The sequence below is a fragment of the Pantherophis guttatus genome, chromosome 18, assembly GCF_059756535.1.
Source record: "Pantherophis guttatus breed Tessera chromosome 18, ASM5975653v1, whole genome shotgun sequence".
Lineage (NCBI taxonomy): Eukaryota > Metazoa > Chordata > Lepidosauria > Squamata > Colubridae > Pantherophis > Pantherophis guttatus.
Window position 1 is genome coordinate 5,648,250 of NC_142080.1, and position 16,424 is coordinate 5,664,673.

General features: G+C 47.0%; 2 protein-coding genes across 11 annotated transcripts in view; one reads left to right on the plus strand and one right to left on the minus strand.

The window, feature by feature from the left end:
* MACROD1 (mono-ADP ribosylhydrolase 1) overlaps positions 1-16,424 on the plus strand; it is a 257,629-nt gene that overhangs the window by 69,560 nt on the left and 171,645 nt on the right. The window lies entirely within an intron of this gene.
* FLRT1 (fibronectin leucine rich transmembrane protein 1) overlaps positions 1-16,424 on the minus strand; it is a 120,223-nt gene that overhangs the window by 16,369 nt on the left and 87,430 nt on the right. The window contains exon 1 of one of the 3 annotated variants that reach the window (XM_034429010.3): positions 8,858-9,353. The exons of the other annotated variants lie outside the window; for them this stretch is intronic. Within the exon in view, the coding sequence (XP_034284901.1) occupies positions 8,858-8,870 (13 nt within the window). The 5' untranslated portion in view covers positions 8,871-9,353. Of the gene's footprint in view, positions 1-8,857; positions 9,354-16,424 lie in introns of those variants that run through there. 3 annotated transcript variants of the gene reach the window in all.

The window sequence follows — 16,424 nt, forward strand, 5'->3', positions numbered from 1 at the left end:
CCACTGATTAATTGTTCTAACAGGAAATTTCTCCTTAGTTCTAGGTTGCTTCTCTTCTTGATTAATTTCCATCCGTTGCTTCTTGTCCTGCCCTCAGGTGCTTTGGAGAATAGCTTGACTCCCTCTTCTTTGGGGCAGCCCCTGAGATATTGGAAGACTGCTTTCATGTCTCCCCTAGTCCTTCTCTTCATTAAACTAGACATACCCAGTTCCTGCAACCGTTCTTTGTATATTTTAGCCTCCAGTCCCCTAATCATCTTTGTTGCTCTTCTCTGCACTCTTCCTAGAGTCTCCACATCTTTTTTACATCGTGGCGACCAAAACTGAATGCAATATTCCAAGTGTGTTTTGGAAAGCAAAAACAATCTTTATAGAGCTGTCTTGTTTTTTGCACTATTCAGGCGGGGAATGCACTAGTGGTGGGTTTCAAAATTTTTTACTACCGGTTCTGTGGGCGTGGCTTGGTGGGCGTGGCATGGCTTGGTGGGCGTGGCAGGGGACGGATACTGTAAAATCTCCATTCCCACCCCACTCCAGGGGAAGGAGACTGCAAAATCCCCATTTCCTCCTGATCAGCTGGGAATTGTGAGGCAGAGAATAGATGGGGGCTGCTGGGCCAGTCAGAATTTTTACTACCGGTTCTCCGAACTACTCAAAATTTCCGCTACCGGTTCTCCAGAACTGGTCAAAACCTGCTGAAAAACCCACCTCTGGCACCGTGAAGAGGGAAGGAACAAACCAAACTGAATAAAAAAAATGCAATAGGCCCAAGTCTAAAACAACCCAACTTTCCATCTGCACATGTACACAGGCAGTCCTCGATATATATACAACAGTTCATTTTAGTGAGTGTTTGAAGTTAACAACAGCACTGGAAAAAGTGACTCCCGACCATTTCCCACACTTACGACCGTTGGCAATAGCGAGTAGCCCCATGGTCAGCTGATCAAAATTGGGACGCTTTTGACCACTGGTTTGCCTTAAAGACGCCTGCAGGGTCCCCGGAATCACACGATCCCCTTTTGCGACCTTCTTTTGCGACCAACGATGTTAACGGCGGGAAGCCAGATTCGTTTTAACAACCGTTGCGACTAACTTTGCAACTGCAGTGATTCACATAACAGTGGGGGGGATGTGGGGGAGGGGAGAGAAAGTGGGGCAAAACTCACTTAACGACTGCCTCGCTCAGCAACAGAAACTTCGGGCTCAATTGTGGTCGTAAATCGAGGACTAAGATTGGGCAGTGTTTTCTTTTCTTTTCGATGCTCATAAAACCTGGGATGATGAAATCTCCCTCTCGACAACCTGATTGCAATTCGTGGTTTGTTTGTTTGTTTGTTTGTTTTTCATCCTGGGGGGAAAAAAACGGTGTTGCGCTGATGCCCAGCTGTTGCCACTGCAAAAGAGGCCCGATCGGTTGTAAACTACTAATGTTATTTTTCCCAAAAGGAATCGCCTTCCATCTGCTTCGAGGAGTGGCGGCAGTAAGGGCTGTTGTTTGTGTTTGTTGGGTTCCCCCCCCCTTTTTTTTCTTTTTCAGAAAATTGCCTCGTTTCCCACTGCTGGGGGGAAAAAAAAAACACAGATTTTTGCTAATCTCCCCTTTGATTCCGGAGTGCAAAAGGCCATTTAATTAAGGTGTTTTGGCTTCAAACCGGCCAAAGATACATGGAATTAAACACGGTCTGGCCGTGGGCTGGAGGGAAAAGGGGTCATGTTTAGACAGATGCTGTTAATTGGGCTCCCTGACCCAGAGCAAAATATAGGAAGATCAGCCCCTCATAGTCTTACGGACAAGTGAATTTAATGAGGACTAGCTCTGCTGGATCTCACAGAGCAGATTAAAGGCTGAGAAAGGGCATTTATTGAGGGATCATCTTGGACCGATGGCTTTTTTAGAACTTGGTCACTTTGAGAGGGGCGGGCTTCAACTCCTGGGAATTCTGGGAGTTGAAGTCCACCTATCTTAAAGCATGCTGGCTGGGGGATTCTGGGAGTTGGTTCACTCGTCTTAAAGCATGCTGGCTGGGGGATTCTGGGAGTGGAAGTCCACTCGTCTTAAAGCATGGCTGACTGGGGGATTCTGGGAGTGGAAGTCCACTCGTCTTAAAGCATGGCTGGCTGGGGGATTCTGGGAGTGGAAGTCCACTCGTCTTAAAGCATGGCTGGCTGGGGGATTCCGGGAGTGGAAGTCCACTCGTCTTAAACCATGGCTGGCTGGGGGATTCTGGGAGTGGAAGTCCACTCGTCTTAAAGCATGGCTGGCTGGGGGATTCTGGGAGTGGAAGTCCACTCGTCTTAAAGCATGGCTGGCTGGGGGATTCTGGGAGTGGAAGTCCACTCGTCTTAAACCATGGCTGGCTGGGGGATTCTGGGAGTGGAAGTCCACTCGTCTTAAACCATGGCTGGCTGGGGGATTCTGGGAGTGGAAGTCCACTCGTCTTAAAGCATGGCTGGCTGGGGGATTCTGGGAGTGGAAGTCCACTCGTCTTAAAGCATGGCTGGCTGGGGGATTCCGGGAGTGGAAGTCCACTCGTCTTAAACCATGGCTGGCTGGGGGATTCTGGGAGTGGAAGTCCACTCGTCTTAAAGCATGGCTGACTGGGGGATTCTGGGAGTGGAAGTCCACTCGTCTTAAACCATGGATGGCTGGGGGATTCTGGGAGTGGAAGTCCACTCGTCTTAAACCATGGCTGGCTGGGGGATTCTGGGAGTGGAAGTCCACTCGTCTTAAAGCATGGCTGGCTGGGGGATTCTGGGAGTTGGTCCACTCGTCTTAAAGCATGCTGGCTGGGGGATTCTGGGAGTGGAAGTCCACTCGTCTTAAAGCATGGCTGGCTGGGGGATTCTGGAAGTGGAAGTCCACTCGTCTTAAAGCATGGCTGACTGGGGGATTCTGGGAGTGGAAGTCCACTCGTCTTAAAGCATGGCTGACTGGGGGATTCTGGGAGTGGAAGTCCACTCGTCTTAAAGCATGGCTGGCTGGGGGATTCTGGGAGTTGGTCCACTCGTCTTAAAGCATGGCTGGCTGGGGGATTCTGGGAGTGGAAGTCCACTCGTCTTAAAGCATGGCTGGCTGGGGGATTCTGGGAGTGGAAGTCCACTCGTCTTAAAGCATGGCTGGCTGGGGGATTCTGGGAGTGGAAGTCCACTCGTCTTAAACCATGGCTGGCTGGGGGATTCTGGAAGTGGAAGTCCACTCGTCTTAAAGCATGGCTGGCTGGGGGATTCTGGGAGTGGAAGTCCACTCGTCTTAAAGCATGCTGGCTGGGGGATTCTGGGAGTGGAAGTCCACTCGTCTTAAAGCATGGCTGGCTGGGGGATTCTGGGAGTTGGTCCACTCGTCTTAAAGCATGGCTGGCTGGGGGATTCTGGGAGTTGGTCCACTCGTCTTAAAGCATGCTGGCTGGGGGATTCTGGGAGTGGAAGTCCACTCGTCTTAAAGCATGTTTTAAATTATTGGGGTATTTTAATTTGTCTGGGCCAAAAAGTTTAATTTGATTTTATCGGGTTTTTAAATTTTGTGTATTTATGTATTTTATTGTTGGCTGTTCACCGCCCTGAGTCCTTCGGGAGTAGGGCGGTATACAAATCAAATAAATAAAATAAAATAAAATAAATGTTGACTGGGGGATTCTGGGAGTGGAAGTCCACTCGTCTTAAAGCATGTTGACTGGGGGATTCTGGGAGTTGAAGTCCACCCGTCTTAAAGCATGCTGACTGGGGGATTCTGGGAGTTGAAGTCCATCCGTCTTAAAGCACCCTGGCTGGGGGATTCTGGGAGTTGAAATCCCCTCCCCTTAAAGTGGTCAACTTCAAAGACTCTGGCCTGGGTGGCCTTCAAATCTGATTTAAGGAGGCAACTTGTACCTCCTTCTGCAGGAGAAATCTACCATTGACGGTGGAGCAGGCATGCCAGACTTGGTATATATTTCCAAGTTGTTATTTATTTATTTATTTATTTATTGCGATTTATATGCTGCCTTTCTCCCTAGGGACTCAAGGCGGCTTACAAAATGACAACTTCAATACAAATCACAATACAATACAAAATTAAAATCAATAACCCAGTTAAAAAACGATTTAAAATTATACCAGTGTACCCCCAAACGGATCAGTTTAATGTTAGTTGCAAAAGGACCAAAAAAAGCAATTATAAGGTGACTGTTTTCCTACCCGATAAGAGCCGCTTTCAAGAGTCTGGGAAGGGACTGGACAGATCTTTGGATAGACAGACAGAGCGAAGTATATTTTGGCTTTCTGAGAATCCTGTTTACAACACCCCCAAACAAATAAATAGCTCGCAAAAAACAGGCTGGCAAAATCCAGCCTGCTTCAATGCTCAAAGGAGTAATTTAGCAATGCTAGGGAAGCGAAGCAAAGGTTCTCCCAAGCTGAATTTCTTCAATCTATCCTCCCTCAACAAAATCTCTGCTAGGGTCTTTAATCTGGCTAATAATTCATCATGCTGTCCACAGCCCCCCTCCCAATTGGTAAACTGGGAAGGGGAAGAAAATGAACTGGGAGACTGGGAATTCTAGGCCTGCCTTAGCTAGCTGGGTGATCTTAGGCCAGCCCCTTCCTCTCTCGGCCCAACCCACCTCACAAGGTTGTTGTGGGGAAAATAGGAGAAGGAGGAAAGCGTCTCGGATATGCTCACCACCTTGAATTCTCTGTAAAAATAGCAAAAGGCGAGATACAAATCAATAAAAATTGATTTTAAAAAAAACGGGCAGAAAAGGGGAAGGCCAGATTCACTTAAGAATCTGCGGTGATTCCCTTATCAACAGTGGCAAGCAAAGTCGTAAAACGGGGCAAAACACACTGAACCACTGTCTCGCTTAGCCATGCGAAGATTTTGGGGCCTCAATCGTGGTCGTAAGTCGAGGACTCCCTGTAGAGCCACCAACCTTGAACTGGGCTGTTGCTGTTTCCTTTCATTGTAATGCAAAGTGGCCTGACTTACCCTTGGCCAGAGATCGTGGTTTGCTTAAGTAGGGCTTGTCTTAAGGAACCGTGAGCTGGGGCTGAGCGACTGAGCATCAAACTTAATTCACAAAGCACCCTGCCTGGAGGGGCAGGCAGCATATTAAGCCACATCATGGCTGAGCAGGATGTGTGAACGTGGCATCCTACTAACTGGGGAAGGTTTGCACCAGGAACTATAGCCTATACCTGTCGTGGACCCTGGAGGATTTATCCCAGCAAGGAGCTTATTTTAAAAGCTTAAATCAATTTGGAAAGAAGAGAATTAGCAGATATGAGCTAATGTGCACCAGATGGGAGCCAACATCAATTTTCCACTACTTGTTATCTACCGAATCAGTGTCAGCAACTTTCAGCAGGGTGGACTTCAACTCCCAGAATTCCCCAGCCAGCATGTCTGGCTGGGGAATTCTGGGAGTTGAAGTCCACCCGACTTAAAGCATGCTGGCTGGGGAATTCTGGGAATTGAAGTCCACCCGTCTTAAAGGCTGCTGGATGGGGAATTCTGGGAAATTGAGGTCCACCCGACTTAAAGCATGCTGGCTGGGGAATTCTGGGAATTGAAGTCTACCCGACTTAAAGCATGCTGGCTGGGGAATTCTGGGAGTTGAAATCCACCCTGCTAAATGTTGCTGACATTATGAAACAGCATTTGTGATGCTCCAGGACCAATCACCACAACACCGTAGGGAATTCTGGGTAGGGAAGTGAGATTAAAAACCCTTCTGATCAGCAGAATGCCAAATTCAGTTCCCTTCCCCCCACCCCCCCAAGCTGGATGGCCCCGAGTGCGAAAGCCCGTCTTGTCTCCGAGTGGAACAATTTTGACCTTCAGCACACTGGAAAGCTGCTCTGCAAAAAGAGGGAGTGTAATTGTTTTTAAATTTATCTGTGCTCAGTGGCTGGCCTTAAAACCGCTATGGTGGAAAAGCAGGGGTATAAATAACAGCCATTTTTTTATAATCTTAATGGGAAGCATGATCGTCTCTTGGGGATCCCACCTGCTTTGCATGCTAAAGGTGCCACCTCTTCCTAATATGACCCCAGCCATCCTTAAGGATAAAAATCTTAAAAACCCGGAGTTTTCCCACTGTGGTTGGACTACATCTCCCAGCATGCCGCTGGCGGTTGTCGCCCAACCACCAATTCCAGTTCTATGAAATGGACCCGTTCTTTGGCCCAAACCAGCGTGGATTGGATTAGCCAAGTCAAAACAAAAGACTCTTGCAGCCACAACAGACAATCGAAGCATTAATGTTACAAGAGATAGTCATCAAAACCTTTGATAGCAACACCTTTGATTACTTAAGAACAAGGTTGCACAATAACCACAAATCCGGCTGTGCGTGGACACAAAGCCGCTATATTAATAGAATATACACCACATACAATATACATAATGATTGCATAAAGATTGGATGTCATATACATCACAACTGCATCACTTTTGGGGAGGGGGGGGCCCTAAAGGATAAAAAGTAAATCTACCAAAGAAACTGAACAGAATGCCAGAGTTGGGAAGGGACCTTGGAGCAGGAAATGTGCGCGCCAGCTTTGCCAGGTGGTTTGCTTACATAATCGAACAGTATAAATATAAGGATTTCTAGCCATTCTGGGCTTCCTTTTCTTTAAAAGGGGGGCCGTCTTTGTTCAGCTGAATAAACGCGTAATCTTAATAATCTCCAATGATGGAACATCCACAGCTCCACTGGTTAATTGTTCTCAATTCTTAGGAAATTTCTCCTTAATTCCAGGTTGCTTCTCTCCTTGATTAGTTTCCATCCATCGCTTCTTGTCCTGCCTTCAGGTGCTTTGGAGAATAGCTTGACTCCCTCTTCTTTGGGGCAGCCCCTGAGAAATTGGAAGACTGCTATCATGTCTCCCCTAGTCCTTCATTTCAACAGACTAGACATAACCCAACTTAAGTTTCTCCGGATCTTGGGGCAGGCTTCCGAGACCAGCTTTCTCCAGACGGCCCAGGATTAGGAGAGAAACGTGGCTTGGCAGGCCCTACTAGAACAAGCTTGCAAATGAAAAGACCTGTTGCAACTAGAAGAGGAGCCTTCTTGGTTAAAAACAATAGTTATTTTAATTCATGCCGGGGGAAGATGTCAAAAACTTCAGGTTACTTCTAGCAAAATGTCCCCAAAAGGATAAACACTGAAGTTCTCTAGCATTCTCAATTCTCTGGTTTGTGCAGATTTCCCCTTTTGGCAGCATTTGGTAAGGAACTCCTAAAAATACCTTTTTACACACTTCCCTATGTTGTGTCACGCAAGCTCCCCGAATCCTCACCCCAGCCCATTCTTTTCACGGAAGTCCAAAAAACCCCACATCTCCTTCCCAAAAGTGACCACCCTAAAACGGAGTTTAGTTTCCCTCCCCCTCCTCCCCCCCCAATTTAAGACACCTTTGTTTTCCCTATATGCTAAATTAGGTGGAGTAATATGTTATTATTGCCAAGAAAGAAAAGGAGGGGAAAAAAAGTGATGTTATTGCCAGGAAAGAGAGAGAAAAAATATGGTATGTTATTGCCAAGAATTCTGGAGGCACCCCGGTTCCCCCCCCCTTCTCCTCCAATCGAATTCCTCCCAATCAGAAGAAAGTTTTGGGGTTCTTTTTTTTTTCCCTTTCTTCTTCCAAGCAGGAGGTGAATCACCTTTTCTTGAAATTCGCCCAAGGATTTCTCCCAACCTCGTTTTTTTTTGGGAAACAGCCCCAGGTGTTTTTTTGCAAACCTGCCCCAGCCCTTTCTCCTCCCTCTTGCAACCTCCCCACACCGACCCCCAAAAAGGGCTCGATCCCCATCCACAATTGGGCCAGGGACCCTCCGTCCCGTCCCCCCAGTTACTTCTCTATTCTTTCTCTCTCTTTCCTAACTGGCCTTTACGCCTCACCCCCCACCCCCAATCCCAAATGATGGAGAAGCCCCCTGCTGTCCTGGGGAACAACCCAAGCGCCCAATCCAAGAGTCCAAGACGAATGTGCTGCTCTTTTGGAAGAGGTATACTGCCTCCATCCGAGGAGGCTCTTTCTCTCTCTGTCATTCTCTCTCTCATTCTCTCACGCTGTTAATCTAATCTAATCTAATCTCTCTCATTCTCTCTCTCATTCTGTCTCTCATTCTTTCTCTCTCATTCTCTCTCTCTCTCTCATTCTGTCTCTCTCCCTCTCTCATTCTCTCATTCTTTCTTTCTCTCTCTTTCTCTCTCTCTCTCTCATTCTGTCTCTCATTCTTTCTCTCTCATTCTCTCTCTCTCTCTCATTCTGTCTCTCTCCCTCTCTCATTCTCTCATTCTTTCTTTCTCTCTCTTTCTCTCTCTCTCTCTCATTCTGTCTCTCTCCCTCTCTCATTCTCTTTCTCATTCTTTCTCTTTCTCTCTCTCTCTCTCTCTCTCATTCTGTCTCTCTGCCTCTCTCATTCTCTTTCTTATTCTTTCTGTCTCTCATTCTCTCTTTCTTTCTCTGTCTCTCATTCTCTCTCTCATTCTTTCATTCTCTCTCTCATTCTCTCTCTCTCTCATTCTCTCTCCCTCCCTCCTTCCTCTAGTTCTAGCAAACGAGGGAGCCAAGCGCCCCAAACCTTCCCCACCCTGTGCCTTGAGTTAAGCCAGCCTCCTTCCCCCTTCCACGGGGGTCCAGCCAGCTGGGCATCCTAACTCCAATGCTGGATGCCCCGTGTCTGTGGATGGGGGTGGGGGTGGTTAGTCGGGCAGGAAGGGCTGCTTGGATCCCGGGTGGGAGCCGAAGGCCTGGAACCCCTGCGCCCCCTCCTCTGCCTGCCTTTGCAAACTTTTTTTCTCCCTCCTCCTGGCCTCGCATCGCATCTCATCGCATCTCTCCCGGGAGGGTGGGGAGGTGAGTGACTTACCCCGCTTGGGCATCTCTGCCTCCTGGCTCCCCGGGACGGCCCAGCGCTTGCCCGCCTGTCCAGTTCCCAGCGGCGGCGGTGGTGGTCTCCCTTCCTTCCTTCCTTCCTTCCCTGCCTCCGGGGCTCCAGGGGCGGAGAAGAGGCAGCCAAGCCAAGCCAAGCAGCCAACGATGCGCTCGGATCTCCCCTAGCGCCGCTTCCCCGGGCATGGCCAGGCCATGCCTCCTCCTCCTCCTCTTCCTCCTCCTCCTCCTCCTCCTCGCTTCCTCCCCTCCCTCCTGGCCGCCGCTGCTGCTGCTGCTGCTTCGGAATCGCCCCTTCTCGCCCGGGGCGGGGGCCGCGGCGCAACGGGGGTCGGCGGAACAGCGAGGGCTGCGTGCGGGTAGCTGTGCGCGCGCGCGCCCCGTGCAAAAATAATAATAAAAAAAACCCCAAAAACGCCAGGCACGGGCGGAGGGCAGAAGCAGCTGGAGGAGGAGGAGGAGGAGGTGCTACCGAGCAACCCCTGGCGGCGGGGGAGCGCCTCTTTCTCTCCCGCCCCCCCCAATTCCCTCCTTCCCCAAAGTCTTTTTAAGTCTTGCGGTGGTGTCAGGATGCGCCACGATCCTAAGGTTTTTTTATTTATTTATTTGATTTATATGCCGCCCTTCTCCGGAGACTCAGGGTGGCTTACAATGCGTTAAGCAATAGCCTTCATCCTTTTTTGTATATTTTTATACAAAGTCAGCTTATTGCCCCCACAAACTGGGTCCTCAATTTACCCACCTTAGAAAGGATGGAAGGCTGAGTCAACCTTGAGCCTGGCGAGATTCGAACCTGCAGTAATTGCAGGCAGCTGGTGTTAAATCCCAATGCTATCAGTCTGCTGAGCCACCAGGCCCTGTTGATGGTTATCCGACAGGAAACCTTGGGGTTGGCTTCGCTTGGCTTCACCAACCACTCGTGGGAACCTCCTCCTCGCCCAAAGAGTAATTTCCCTACCATCCTAAACGGTTCAGCCACATTCCAGGCCTATCAACAGCCAGAGCATCCCTCAAAGGGGCAGGCTGGCACTCACGGCTCTCCTTATGGTTTTTCCCTACTCATGAGTATGTATGTATGTATGTATGTATGTATGTATGTATGTATGTATGTATTTATTTATTTATTTATTTATTTATTTATTTATCTATTTATTTATTTATTGGTTCGATTTATATGCCGCCCTTCTCCGGAGACTCAGGGCGGCTTACAATGCGTTGAGCAATAGCCTTCATACTTTTTGTATATACCTGCTTAGTAGGGCTTTCGCCCCCCCCCCCTTAAGCGGTGTTCTTTTTTTTATACAAAGTCAGCTTATTGCCCCCCACAATCCGGGTCCTCATTTTACCTACCTCGGAAGGATGGAAGGCTGAGTCAACCTTGAGCCTGGGGAGATTTGAACTTGCAGTAATTGCAGGCAGCTGGTGTTACTTAACAGTGCTTTAGTCTGCTGCGCCACCAAGGCTCTTAGTAAGGCTGAAATCCCTTTCTCTGCAGCGCTTTATAAAGTTTTAACCACAAATTCTCGCGCCCCGAATGTGTATATAAAAAGTATATTTTTTTCAAGTCCAAAAGGTTTTTTTTTTTTCCCCCAAGAGGCAGCTGGACGCTTCTCAGATGAGATGCGAAAGATCTTTAAAGATAAACCAGAAAGTCCAGTTAACAGATTAACAGAGTTAGAAGAGACCTTGTAGGTCATCTAGTCCAACCCCGCCCCTCCCCCATTCCAAGCAGGAGATCCTACACCAGGGGTCTGCAACCTTAAAGACTCAAAGAGCCATTTGGACCCGTTCCCCACAGAAAAGAAAACACCGGGAGCCACAAAACCCTTCCCGTGCCTGACTTATTTCTTGAGCGGCCACAAAACTAACATAGGTAGTTGAATTAAACGTTCTGTTTTCTTCTGAAACTTTTCTTGGATTTATCCATGTTTAGCCTACTGGGGGTTGAAAAGCTCAATAAATCGCATGCTAGCGGGTGTCACACATTGGTGGTTGTGATGCATATTTTGAGTGACAGGGAGCCAGCAGCAGAGGGGTGAAAGAGCCACATGCGGCTCCAGAGCCGCAGGTTGCTGACCCCTGCCCTACACCATTTCTGACCAATGGCAGTCCAATCTCTTCTCGAAAGCCTCCAGGGATGAAGCTCCCACAACTTCCGAAGGCAACTTCTGTTCCACAAGTTGATTGTCCTCACTGTCAGGAAATTCCTCCTTATTTCCAGGTTGAATCTCTCCTTGGTCAGTTTCCATCCATCATTCCTTGTCTGGCCTTCAGTTGCCTCTTGAAAAAACACCATTGGGACAACCATGGCCTGGATAACTGAGAATGTCCATAGATATTATTTTTCTAAGTCCTAGCGCATTCACAAGCTTGCAAATTCTCAGGAAGGGTTCGTACCCAAGCTGGGACTAGAACTCATAATCTCCTGGTTTCTAGCCTGACGCCTTTACCGCTTAACATCAAACTGGCTCTCAGATTATAGCTCGCCTAATCCTCAACCAAGGTGGCCAACAGCAGCATGAAGCAACGCTGCTTCCCAGCAATTTTTATATCAATTGAAGTTACCTACAGGAGGGGTGTCCAACCTTGGTGACTTCAAGACTTGTGGACTTCAACTCCCAGAATTCCCCAGCCAGCAAGCATGGCTGACTGGGGAATTCTGGGAGTTGAAGTCCACAGGTGTTTAAGTGGTTTAAGAGCACATATGCAGGCTCCGAGTTGGCTTACATGGATTGTTTTTGCAAATAAAGTTAAAAACATACAGTGGCTACAACAACAAATAGCAAAGTATAAACATACATAATGCTACATTTGCTCACAGTTTATTTTGAATTGTAACAGCCGCCTCTCTTCAGGCTCGGCTCATATTCTGCGTTGTGGCTTGCAAATCTCGGTGACTGGGATTATCTAACCAGTATGGCTTAGCTCAGTGAATGAATCAAGTAGGAATAACATTTAAGTCACTGTCCTTTCAACACTAGTGCTTGCTCTAGAAAAGTTGATTTTTGCGTGTGGGTGTGATCAAATTTATCATTTCTCTGCGTGCAGTCTTGAATTTTCAGGGGAAAAAAAACGTTTCAAAGGCTGGAAAGAACATTTCAGGCCTCTGTTTGAACTGAAAAATGAAAAAACTAGCTTGTAAAAAAATATATTAAAGGTACAAAGCAACGCACGCTAACCATTCTCTACCTGAGCTTTTATTTAAAAATAAACCATCTTCTGCCACTCCATAATTCAGCAGGGGGCCACTTTAAAAAAAAAAAAAGTCTTTACGGCGGTTTCTTTAAAATTATTATTATTATTAAAAAGAATGACAAATAGGGAAGGTGTTTAATTTATAGGGACCAGGCTGTATTTATTTTAATGGCTTATAACCCCCTGTTTTTATTTCCAAGGAATTAATCGTTGGCATCCCCGACAAACCTGCCTGAAAATCTGTTTGTTTTTGCCTCCCCTCGAAGGCAAGATACTGTGATAGGATCAGCCATCTGTCAGATCTGTGGGTTGTCCTAAACAGCAGACTCCGGGGAGGCAACCCGACTTAAAGTATGGAGCCAGGCTGAGTGGGTGGCACCTTGCAGCCCCTGGCAGAATCCGAAAGGAGTAGTCACTTCCTTAATTTCCTGGCAATGGAGGAAAGTATCAGCCCTCCTCCTTTTTTAAAAAAAAAATTTTTTTTTTAATTAAAACCCGCCTGCTTGGTGCGCTAAGGGCCTTAAACGAGATGAGCAAACCTGTTCGAAGAGGGAACTGTGCCCCATCGGGGAAGGCACAGCGCCGGCACTGGCGGAAAGTTCGTTTAGTTTGTTTCCCCCAAATCGGTGCGCCACCCCGACAGCCGCGGGGAAGCGCTGGCACCCTGGCAGACAGGATCTGCGTGCCTTTTGGGCCTGCTTCAGAGATAAGAGCCCACCCCCCCCATCTCTTCTGCTTTCCCACAGTTGCACAAGGAGGGGAGAAAAAATGTGTGCGAGGTACGATGATGTTTTATGAGTAAGGGATACTGGCAATCGGGCTTGGATGAATGCCCGGCTTGCTTTCCACCACAAAGCAGTCGGCGTGGTTTTGTCTTAATACAGCGGACTGCTGTTGGGGTTGGTGCGCGGACTCAACCTGGCTTTAGCTGTACGTGTGAATCCGACATTTGAGTGGTTGAGGATTCAGTGAGTTTCTTTTCCTCCAGTTTGCAAACTTCGTAGCCACTTGCTCCCACCAAGCTGATGATGATTCTGGAATCTCTACATAGAAACATCCCTGCAATTTTTTTCAGCAATAAGATGGAAGTTTTCCTTCCTTCCTTCCTTCTCACTCCCTTCCTCCCAAACATTCGGTTCTTGGATTTCCTATCCAAGTGCTAATCAGTTTGGCTGTGCAGAGGTTCAGATTGACAAGATTAAACGGTTGCAGGAACTGGGCCTGGCTAGTCTAGTGAAGAGAAGGGCCAGGGGAGACATGATAGCAGTCTTGGGCAGGAGGGTGGACTAGATGACTACAAGGTCCCTTCCAACTCTGTTAATCTGAATCTATCTACCTGGAGACTAAAACCTACAATGAACGGTTGCAGGAACTGGGCCTGGCTAGTCTAGTGAAGAGAAGGACCAGGGGAGACAGGAGAGCATCTTCCAATATTTGAGGGGCTGCTACAGAGAGGAGGAAGGGGGTCGAGCTATTTTCCAAAGCACCTGAAGGCCAGACAAGGAATCATGGATGGAAACTGAACAAGGAGAGATTCAACCTGGAAATAAGGAGAATTTTTCTGACCCTGAGAACAATCAACCGATGGAACAGAAGTTGCCTTCCGAAGTTGTGGGAGTTTCATCACTGGAAGCTTTCAAGAAGAGACTGGACTCCCAATCTCTACAGTATACACACTACACTCTATTATACACTACATATATACACTACACATATGTACACTACATATACCTATACCTATACACTACACTATAGCTCCCCCCCAAACCTAAGCTCTTATCCCCCCCCATAATTAAAATCACCCCCACCATTTCTAAAACCTATAATAGACCTCATATATAAGAAGGGGTTGCTTTTCTAATCAAGGAGAGAAGCAACTTAGAACTAAGGAGGAATTTTCTGACAGTGAGAACAAGTAACCAGTGGAACAACTTGCCTCCAGAAGTTGTGAATTCTCCAACACTGAAGTTTTTAAGAAGATGTTGGGTAACCATTTGTCTGAAGTGGTGTAGGGTTTCCTGTCTGGGCAGGGGGTTGGACTAGAAGACCTCCAAGGTCCCTTCCAACTCTTTTATTCTATTCTTCTCCTTCTCTCTTTTTTAGGTATCCAGTTGTTTCCTTATTTTCTCTTTTTTGGAGATGAATTCCCCTTCAAATCTTTATGGTCAGTGCACAACATATGTACAACGAGATTGGTTGAAGTCCCTCAATGCACCCCCTCAACACAATACAACTCACAATGAAGATAGAAAATCCCTAACCCAATAAATCACATTAACAAAACACCCAGTCCTATTGCATCAATGTGAACACGTTACACGTTGCACCGGCCCTGCAGTCCCATCATACTACGTAGTTATGATGTTATTTTGCATTCAGGAGTCTTAACAGCCCACGGATAAAAACTGTCCTTCGGCCTGTTTGTGCGACTGGCTATACTTCTATATCTATATATCTTTCTCTCCTCTTGGTACCCCTTCCAAAATTCTGAGAATTCGGGAAGGTACCTCGTTTCCCCGCCACCACCACCTTTAGTAGAAGTGCCAGGCCTCCAATCAAATTAATATCTGTGGAGCTGTTTGAAGTAAATAATAATATTTTTCCTTCAGGGGGTGGGTGGGCAGAGAAGTTGCCCTTTTTTGTCTCTCAAAAACAGGTCAGATGGCAGACCATAATTATCCGGGCTGTGGCTTGCTTGGGGCTTTTATACCGGAGCTGTTATTAAAAGGATTCATTGAATTTAGGAAGGGAAAAACCATGTTGTGCTGAGTCTTCTTTTAATCCAGAAACTCAAATGCCCCTTGGTCTCTTTCTCTTGTTCCTGCTAGGCTCAGCAGTCTTCCTGTCTGACAGCTGGGTGGATGGGTCAGTGAATTCATTTCAGATGTTTTTCCCCCCCCCCATCTTTCCTTTAAAAGAAAAGACCAAGTTTCTAGGCCTCATGGACCCCTTACCTACTGTGTTTCCCCGAAATATTAATTTTTGCTCCAAAAGATACATTAGGGCTTATTTTCTGGCTAGGTCTTATTTTGGGGGGCGGAAAATACGGTACTAAATGCATCCATCTGGCTGACAATCTTAAATGGGGCTTATTTTGGGTTTAGGGCTTATATTACGAGCATCCTGAAAAATCATGCTAGGACTTATTTTCTGGTTAGGTCTTATTTTGGGGGAAATATGGTACTAAATGCATCCATCTGGCTGACAATTTTAACTGGGGCTTATTTTGGGTTTAGGGCTTATATTACGAGCATCCTGAAAAATCATGCTAGGACTTATTTTCTGGTTAGGTCTTATTTTGGGGGGAAATACAATATTAAATGCATCCATCTGGCTGACAATCCTAACTGGGGCTTATTTGGGGAGGTAGGGCTTATATTATGAACATCTTGAAAAATCATGCTAGGACTTATTTTCCAGTTGTGTCTTATTTTTTCGGGAAACGGGGTACAAGAAACTTGCCAAGCTCAGAATGGGATCCCTCATTTCAACCCCGAGCTACAAATCTCCTCCTCCTTTCATTCCATTCTTTCTCTTTGAAAAAGAATGGAATTGGGTCTTATTTTCGGGGAAACAAGGTAGGTAGGATTACCAGAGGACGTAACGCGTGTTTCTGAGGGTCAGTAACAGGATTTGCTTGTGACTTGAGCTTTTAAAATGGAAAGGACCGAGAGCCCTCGACTTGGGACCAACAATTCAAGCCATGGCTAAGCTTTGTTCTTAAGGGAGTCGTGGCCAATTTTAGGAGCTTTTTTTTTTTTTTTTTTTGGCTCCCACGGTGGTTAAGCAAATTGCTCGATGCAGTTGTGACGTGAGTCACGGGGCTGTTAAATGAATCCAGCTTCCCGCCATTGACTTCGTTCGTCGGAAAGCTGCCTGGGAAGGTGGCGAATGGCGATCCCCTGACCCCTGGGATGCTGCAACATCATCAATACGGTCACGTGATCGTATTTTGATCATGTGCTCGTGGAGATGCTGCGACAATCGTAATAAGTGCAATCATAAGTCACTTTTTTCAACGCCATTGTAACTTTGATCGCGAAACAAATGGCTATAAGTCGAGGACTACCTCTATAGATGCAGGGAGAGATTTCAAAGAGGTTTCGGGACTTTAGGGTATCTGTGTGTGTGTGTGTGTGTGTGTGTTTGTGTGTTTGTGTGCCCTGGGTTCCTAATTCTGCACGCAGTGAAACAGGATTTTTGCATTGTTTTGGAAACCTGCATGATCTCTTTGGCCATTGGTGTTTCCATGGAGGTCTCTTCTGTCATCGTGGCCCTTTTGAGGGTCTTCAACTGACCCGCCTTTAATCCTCTGGACCAGATGTTCACTGAACAAAGCCCTTTATATT